Genomic DNA, 9,328 nt, shown 5'->3' on the forward strand with positions numbered 1-9,328 from the left:
ACGAAGATACAAATTGAATTTAATATGTAATATCTATTGAAAAGCATATAAACTAAATAAAAAAAGTAAATTATATTATGGAATCAGAACCTAGAAAACTGAGAGGGCCCCTACCAGATAAGCAAAAGAAATTGGTGATTGATGGGCTCTGTTACAGTTATATGCCAGGATATCAAAACTTGCCTACAAACAAGATGCCGAACGTGAGTTTGGTTGTTAACAAACAGACTTTAGAGGCTTAAATCATGTAAGAAAGAATAGATTTTCAAGATTACAGCCTTTCTGGAATAGTTTAGAACTATTTTCTGTTTCGTGGTTAGAGAGATTCCTTACATTGTTGAGTCATGGTCAGAAAAATTTCTTTCTGGTATAATGTGATTACCACTGTGTTTCAGATTTGTTTCCTTTTTTACTGATAAAAGTTCTATTATTATTATTATTATTATTATTATTATTATTATTATTATCATCTAGCCAGCCATGTGTGTTGTTGTTGCCATGTAACTGATCCATTTCTAAGGTTGGAAGGAGGCAAAAGTATACCATTTCTGCGGGAGGCATACTTAATAAAGTACTGCTGTTTGTAACCCAACATTCTGACCATTAACAACCACTCTACATTTTATAGAGAATTTGTTGTGAATTGGAACAGCATCGTTGATTGCACTAGCTTACATTCATTATAACTTGTTTTTCAGGTGCCTGTTGCTTCATGGTTTGATGACATGACTGATTCTGAGCTTCTGGATCTGATACCATTTTTTGAGAAGCTTAGCAAAGTGGATAATGTGTACACAGTTCTCTGCAATTCAAACCATCCATATAACACGACAGCACCATCCACAGTACCATCACCACTGTCAAATCAGCAGCAGCAACAGCAGCAGCAGCAGCAACAGCAGCAATTACACAGCCTTCAAGTGAACAATCATACACAATTGAATGTGGGCTCGTAGCCAAGCTTGTATGTTAACTTTGTTTTAGTCGATCAGTGTGAACCTGTTGGTGTTAAGACAAGGCAGAAGCTGGGACCTGAAGTTAAAGGCCATGCTGTTAATCGTTAAAAGTGTGTAACTGTGAGTGCGAGTGAGATGTGTCAGAATCGTTTGAAATTGTGTTATTTGTGGTCACGGAAACCACATGTTACAAATGAAATTTGCTTCATCCTTTTCGAGAAAGTGCAGGACTTTGATTTCCATGCAAAACTATTGCATGAATCAACTGTAACACTTCACTTTTGATGCCTGTTGCAAGAGAGCAAGTGTAAATATTTTATAAAAAGGAATTCAGAAATTTTATCCAACAGTCCAAGTGCCAATATTGCCTTCTGAAAAGATTAATTGTTCCTCGTTGGCAAGGAAAGAAATTATTCAGCAGGTCATGTTGTGTATACATGTAAGTGTGCCCATGTGTTTCTGTGTGTGTATGTGTGTGTGTATTCTCGGTCCAACTCCCTCAACAAAGTCAACTCCCAGTTATTTTTGCTGACAAGAATAGTTTTTTATAATGAAATCTGTTTCCCCAGATTATATTACAAACAATTTTGATAAGGCAGAATGAAACCCTGTGCAATTTTTGTAACCAGTCAAGGGATCTTGTATAATCTATTGTCATATTTGCTTGTTACATTTAGTATGATTTTACTCTGACTAGTGAAAGATTTTATGTATGACTAAAAAATTATATATATATACATATATTTATGGCACTAATCAGCCACTGTAATAAATTAATTTTGGAATGAGTTACCTGCTGTACAGAGTAAATTTGACAATGATTGAAGAAATAATTTGGTGTTACAGTTTTTAACAATACAAACAGTCCTGAAGCAAGGAGTTACTTCACATATTTTAATGCTCAGGAAAGTTTGGTGCTACTTTCTTTTTTTATGTAACATTATTCAGGTACACACAATGCCGAGAAAGAACATAAGTTCATGGGAATTAGAATTTGCAACCAAAAGAACAATCATAAATATGAGTTATTAGCCCTCCTCTCCATCTTTTACTTGCCTACCTTCAAGCAAGTAAAGCAAAATTGCTTTTTAAAAAAGCAGTTACTTATAGGACGCCATTGAATGAATAAAGAAAATGGAGTTGACAAAATGATGGTAGATCTGTAATTTGAGCTGTTAAATTTGATGTACTGTGGTTATTTGCCACACACCTATTATAAGTATGTGACTTTGCTAATCTCTATAGTGGCCTTATACAAGCATGCCAGCATATTGTGTTGGCATGCTTGGATGTGTGATTTCGCATATCTTTGGCGATATTTACACAGCTTTTATCTTTATTATAATTTTTTACTCTGACTATTTATATATGTATAAAAGAGAGTAACCAAGTAACCTGTTCATGGATTTCAGTATTTACCCTTCTGGTGGTGGTTGCCAATATTTACTGTGGCAGGGCAACTCTGATTTTAGTTCAACTCTTGCAGTACAAATGAGCATCACAATATCAGTCTGTACCAATGATTGGTTTTACTTAATTGATGTATGTATCATCCAGGGGGGGGGGGGGGGGGGGTTGTTTATGTGCTACATGAATTGTTGGTTAAGAAATTGAAGTTTTGTTTTATTTTTGTAAAGTTTATTGTGTACTCATTATGAATCATACTTAAGATATTTTGCAACAAATAAACTGAAATGTGCTTTTTGTTTTTCCTTGTGAATGATGAAAGTACCTTGTTTTATTTAATTTGTAGTTGATCAGTGTGTACATAATTAAAATGTAATATTCTACCCATTTGCTTGTCTTCCTAAGTTTTATTGCTTATTTGTTAAAGAGATTGTACTTAGACCTTAGATTTGACACATTATAAATTTGTGAAACTGGCTGGTTTTAAAAGTTGGTTCGGTGCTATCTATAACTGAATGTGATAAAAGTAAATAAATCTGTTCAGAAGACCATTATTTATGGAAAGTGCTGTATCTTTCTTTTAATTACTTGTTATAGACTTTATTTAAAGACATACCACAATAAAGAAAGTTGTGCCTTCACATTTTATTAGCTTCTTGGACAGTTGATTGTCATTTTGTGTATCCATAAAAGTTGAATTATTGCCCAATTTCCTTGGTTACTGTATGTGTACATAATTTCAAGCAGATTAGCAAAAACAATTTAAATAATATACTAATTTTTATTCCTGGCTCCCAACAAATACACTGACACTACACAAATTGGTATCTGACACTGGTTTGTTCAAAGACCATTTATTTACATACATGAAAGTAGTAATTATTCAGTTTCAATTCCTGCATATCAAAATTCAGAACCTTTTCAACATCTCTTAAGTGCTAAGTTAAACAGCAACGGAGATATAAACTAAATAATCCTTTGGTCAAGGAGTGTTATAATGTGATTCTAAATAAGTTTCTGAAAAAAATATTAGTATTTTATTTGTAGGCTTTTAGCAGTGCTTAGTACGGCAAGTACGTGGTGGCTTGTATAGAATTACAGCTTTGTTGATGACTGCAAACTCAAATGGTGTGCTTAGAATTCCTCTCATCATTGTAATAGCTTTCTTTTGCAACTTTGAGCATTTCTTGGTAATTGGTTAACACTTGTTGCCTCCATTCAAATTACACATTGATGCCAGTTGATAACAGAAGATATAAATTTACATCTATCTTGGTGTGACTTTTCACAAGGAACTCTAGTATCTCTTGAGGCTAAATTAAAACAGCAGATAGAATAAGTGGAATTGATGAGCCAAAACACAAAGGACAAGTCGGCACAACTGTAAAGATACTGAACTCTTGTTCAGGATTAGTAGTATTCAAACCCTAAATGGATCATCCGTTTTTAGATTTTCCATGGTTTTTCCAAGTCACTTAAATATCAGGATGCATCCTTTCAAATGGCCATGTCAGGTTTCCTGTCCATAATCTTGTCTAATCTGAGCTTGTGTTCGATGTCTGAAGACCTCATTGTCGATGAGGCGTTAAACTTTCTGCTTCCTTCTTCCTTTTACAATCAAGTAATATCATACTTTTCCAGATAACAGAAGTGAGCATTCAGAGGGTTAAATGTTATCTCTGAAAATTATCCTGTTTTTCGATTTGTCAGTGTCTACATTTATGTTGGTATCATTGTGTTTCGCCATGTGTATCATTACATCTCATGCAAAAAATTAGTTTTGAATGTAAACTCATTCCCTGGCACTACGCTTGGATAAATGACAAGTTTTTGATGAACTTCAGTGGTAAACATTGCCGTTTTTACTATATGTCTTGCAGTAGCACATAGTGCACAAATAGATTTATATTATGTGTTGAGCATGTGTGTATTTTGCCACACAAGGATGGTATGAGGATACATGAATTTTTATTTAGGCTAACTGTGAAGTAAAATAAGAGTTTCATTTCATTTACCATTAATTCTACATGTGTTGATGTGTTGTGGCATATTGTACTTGCATTCTTCAGTTTTAGTTAATTCATAATTGCACTATGTGTGACATTTATGATGCTTTGTCATTAAGCATCATTATTTTTCTTTAGGTAACTAAGAACGGTTCTTTTTCAATCAGAAAGTACCTCCAGTGAGTTCCAGGAATTCCTCTAATTGTTTCCTGAGATAGTTTGATAAGTAGGGATATTCCTTCTAACCCATACGAAATCATTATTGTGCTGCAGAGAGTCTGGTGCCAAGTTTGATCCCAGTATTTTATGTACCAATGTAGAAAATTATTGAAAAATGTGAATAAGGTTACACAATTAACTATCACAGTGTCTGTAAATAAATATTTTCAGGGATGCTTACTTCCTCTATACAGGAACACTGCATTGACATTCTACTGGTTGTTCTGAGTGTGTAGCACAGAATACATTTGGTACCACCATGGTGTATCTCCCTTTCTCTTCCATTCACAAGTAGTTCTTGAGCAAGAGGACCATTGGTAAGCCTCTGCATGATCATGAGTTTCTGTTATTTTCCACTCATCTAATGCAGTTGGTCTCTTTTGTGAGTTTTGTATTTTTAAAGGACAATGTATGGTTCATGATGTGAAATATGAGATGATGCAGAATTTTCTCTAAGAGCTAGGGAATTGTTTTTTTGCTGGTTCCAAAACAGACAGGACATTGAATGTGTAAGAAATATACATACATAATGAGAGTTGTTATTCATTTAGTCACCTTTCCTCAGAATACATAGAATATTAAAAGGAATTTGTCAAAAATTTATCAATAAACCACTTCCATTGAATGTCTGAACTACCTCTAAACACACATTTCAGATGTATAGTACTTACGTTTTTATAAATAAAGATTTCTAGTGGGAAATTCCTGACAATTTCGTGTATGAATAGTTATTCTATTCACTTAATCTTCATTCCATTTACGTCATCAAGACTGAGTCGTGATCTTCACAGATCCTTGAATTGTTATGAACATTAGAAACCTACTTTGTTGTGTTTATTATTTGTAACTCTGAGGGGTATCAAAAATAGAAGAGAAATAAATGGTTGTGTAATCAGTGGGAATAGCAAAAAAAAAAAAAGTGCTTTACTGAACTCATTACACTGCATATTTTAATGCTCCAAACTGAAAGGCTGGTATTTCCACCACCTTTGTCACTTTCAAGTTTTGATCATTGATGCATTGTTGAATCAGTCAACTATTTTAGGACAATTTTTTGTCATATTCTGATAGTTTGTAATTTTGGAAAAAAAGCATGAGGAAATTATTTCACCAAATGGTGACTAAATATGCAGCTTTGGATATATGAGACAATGGGAAAATTTGCACATTAAGCATTAATAAAAGCTTGCACTCACTTGAGTCTTACCAAATTATATGTCTTGTGTTCTTTATTGCACTGCTATAATCACTTAAATGATCAGATTCCATTGCCAAACATTATTAAAGTAGACACATCATTTTTGTTTTTAATGGAAATTTCTAGTCAAGATAACTGCAAAGTAAGAGACCCACTTGGAGGAGGAGTCTTAAGCTTAAAGGTTTTCTGGATTTTCTTCAGATCTGTAATGCTGTTGATCTTTTAGAATTTTGTTTGTGTCTTTGCTGTAACATTTTTCCATCAATAATGGTCTCCGCTTTGTATTTTACTGACTTTTGTAACAGTGGCCTAATTTTTAGTGCATTGGGAAATTTAACACACTATTAATTTTCTCCATTGCTAAGGCATGTGTTTTATTTATGATGGAAATGTTTTACAAAGCTGAAGTGTGTGCCGAACCAGCATTTGTCCTTGTTTAGTTTTTAATCTTAGAAAAATAATAAAACTAAAATAAATCATCCACACACCTAGGTAATACTCTGAGAAAGATTCAATGTTACATATAAGGTTAACTAAAAAAAAAAAAAAAATATGGTGCAGGAGTAAAATCAGTAGGTGCTTCCATTTGAGCTTGTGTGGAGGAAAATTGCTCAAGGTAATTTTTTTTTTTTTTAAATGAAGTTTTATCCTGGAAATATTCATGGACTGTAATTCTACTGCATGCAGTTTATTGCCACATAACATAGGTACAGGTGGGTTTTGCTAGAATTAATACTGTTGGAACTAATCCCTTTTTTTATATACTCACCTCTGATATTGAAATGTTGACTATTGTATTATACCAAGAAGAAAAATATTGTACAGAAGTTTTGTATGATTTTCACAAAGAAAAAAGTGGGAAATGATCAGAATGCCTTTCATCTGTAAATAAATGTACTTCCTGTTTAAACAGTGGTGTGGTTTCTTTCTCTTTGTTTTATCTGTTTAAATTGTGATTGTTATATCAATCACTGTTTGTTGAAACTGAATGTTTCATTGCAACAGATTTCTTTGAATCTGTAGAGCATAACTTAAGATGCAGAGGAACTGGTGGCTTCACACCAGTGTAAGGAGAAAGAACAGAAGTCAATCTCCAGTAACAGAATGTGACCCTTACTATAATATAACCTTGTGAGGGAACAAAAAACTTAACAGTACTTACCCTCAGGAGGCCAATATTGCAGACAAATTTAAAAATGAAAAATAACTGTTCCTAGCATTTGAAAAGGTAAGTTCCCCAGGGAGGAAATGGGGATGGTTTGTGGAAAGTAAGGAGGGGCAGATCACTCTAATCCCAGATAGAGAGTAGCCCACCTGTTGTGAGCACCTATCCCTCTTACTGCCCTGAGGAAGAAATTAATAATTCTGATAGCTAGGAATAGTCTGTCTTACTTTTAAACTTATTGGTCAGCAGTATTTCACCTCCTGAAAGTAAGTTCTGTCTCTTGTGGTTTTATATAGATTACACATTTTGAGTCTATAAATTCACTTGAAAACCAAATCATTTCAATGAACACATGCCAGAAAGTCTTTAATTTGAACCGTGTAAATATTATAATATTTTCAGCTTTGTTCTCAAGACAGCCATACTGATGTTTTTATAGAGAACTAACTCTAGAGTAAATTATCAAATAGTCCATGGGTGTATGCCAGTTCATAGTGTCCAGTGGGTACAATATTTTGGCACTCAGTCATCTTGCTATTATCAAATATGCTGACTAACTGGGCTCTTGGTGGTGCACTGTCGACGTGTCTACTCCCCCTGTGAACCATTCTGTGCACGGCACGTGCTTGAGGGCACGTGTCAGCAGCTGAGGAGGCAATCACTTTGGCATCTGTTCGGTGATGCCTGGCAAGGCACTTCAATTTTTGCCACTAGTGCGCTAGTGTACGAATGCGTATTGAAAAAGGATTAGTAAGAAGTGACTTTTGGCAATCCAATAAAACACACAGATTATTGGGGAGATCTAAGAAGACCTCAGATTATGGAAGGCTGGTGTGCATCTGACTCTGTGTCGAGACATATATTGGACAAGCAGTGTGCACCGTCTGAGATTTCTGCCGGGAACACCAGCAGCACATTCGACTGATGTGATCCTAACAAATCAGTGGTCGCAGAGCTCTTAGCACAAACTTCCAAATACTGGAACAGCATAGTTAGAGGGGCCATTGAAATATGCATCAGGGACAGCCTCATCAACCAGGACAATGGCTATAATCCGAGCTAGGCTTGGGAACAATCACTGGGTCTAATTGAGAAGACATTCAGCAAACAACACCTTTCTGGCAAAAAGACAGGAGGAGCAACTAGACCCAGACTACTGCAATTGGGCACCCTGCTAGGTGTTGCCAGCTACAAACACCGAATGATCACCTCCTCGGCCACCAGTGCGTGGACCACGTACAGAACAGCTCCTGGGGAAAGAGAATAAAAAATTGGTTGTACAACTCCCTGGAGGGCAGTTCATCAGCACACCTGATGATGGCGACGTGCCTGATCGCCAAAAAATTGAGTGCACTGTGAACCAGCAGCACACCTGTGAACTGTTTGATCAACAAATATGCAGAGAAAGTGAATCACATAATTAGAATGAATACTTTATTTGTAATCATTGGACACTTAATATTCACAATTAATATCCAACACTGAGTAGGATTACAAAGTTGTTATATTTCATTTTAAAGCTGTACTAAATTAACTATGCAGTGTCTCATGGATAGCTGGCCATTTCCCATATGAGTAAAACAGCACAGTAGGATTCAGTGAACAACATATTTATCCGGGTTTCAGTTTGAGTTGTTTTCTTCACACTCGATGGATCAGTGTGAACAATACCAGGAGCTGGACTTGTCCTGCTAAACATCTGACATACTAAATAATTACACCAAGTGTCTGATATGCAGTTTGTATCCTGAGTTAAAGCCTCAAATAACTTATTTGGAAAAAAAATGTTCAACTAGCTGGTCATACAATTTATCTAGAGTCAAGGATTGAAGATTCCTGTAAGCAGTACAGTAAGTAGTAAACCTCATTGTAAGTTGATAATGGTGTAGGTAACTGTTCTCTCTTGTAAATATTAACATGGCTGAGTTAATAGCTATTTAATATAACTGAATAAGAAGCAACTTTTTGGAAAATACTTGCTTTCGTTCTGCTTTTGACATATTAAGGAAAATTAGCATAGTTTGTACTCTAATGTCCTGAACAAATTCTCAGGGGAGATCAGAGGAAACAAGCTCTGCCTACAGGCTCCCAGTATGTGAGAAGCAGAGGGGGAAGAGGCAGTGCAGAGGAAAGGAGCTCCACTTTTGTCATACTGTGCTATCACTATTTATGTGCTTACTAGTTTGGCATGACAATCAGTAACAGCTGCAGTGCACGTGGGTATTGTATTGTTGATTGCCAATGGCAGCTGGACACAAAACATTCATGGGCTGAAAGTCAGCCATCTTTTGTTACTCCATAACTAGAATGCCCTGTTTCAAGACATTATGAACAAATAGTATATATCAATTTAGCGATAGTTTATTGTTGGTACAGA

The 9,328-nt window shown here is 35.3% G+C and overlaps 1 protein-coding gene across 1 annotated transcript in view; it reads left to right on the forward strand.

Annotated features, from left to right (window-relative positions):
- Window positions 1-6,696, forward strand: part of LOC124774894 (phosphatase Herzog) — a 61,830-nt gene extending 55,134 nt beyond the window's left edge. Inside the window, exon 6 of the mRNA XM_047249553.1 lies at window positions 699-6,696. Within this exon, the coding sequence (XP_047105509.1) occupies window positions 699-956 (258 nt within the window). The 3' untranslated portion in view covers window positions 957-6,696. The remainder of the gene's footprint in view (window positions 1-698) is intronic.
- The last annotated feature ends 2,632 nt before the right edge of the window (window positions 6,697-9,328 follow it).

The sequence above is a fragment of the Schistocerca piceifrons genome, chromosome 2, assembly GCF_021461385.2.
Source record: "Schistocerca piceifrons isolate TAMUIC-IGC-003096 chromosome 2, iqSchPice1.1, whole genome shotgun sequence".
NCBI lineage: Eukaryota > Metazoa > Arthropoda > Insecta > Orthoptera > Acrididae > Schistocerca > Schistocerca piceifrons.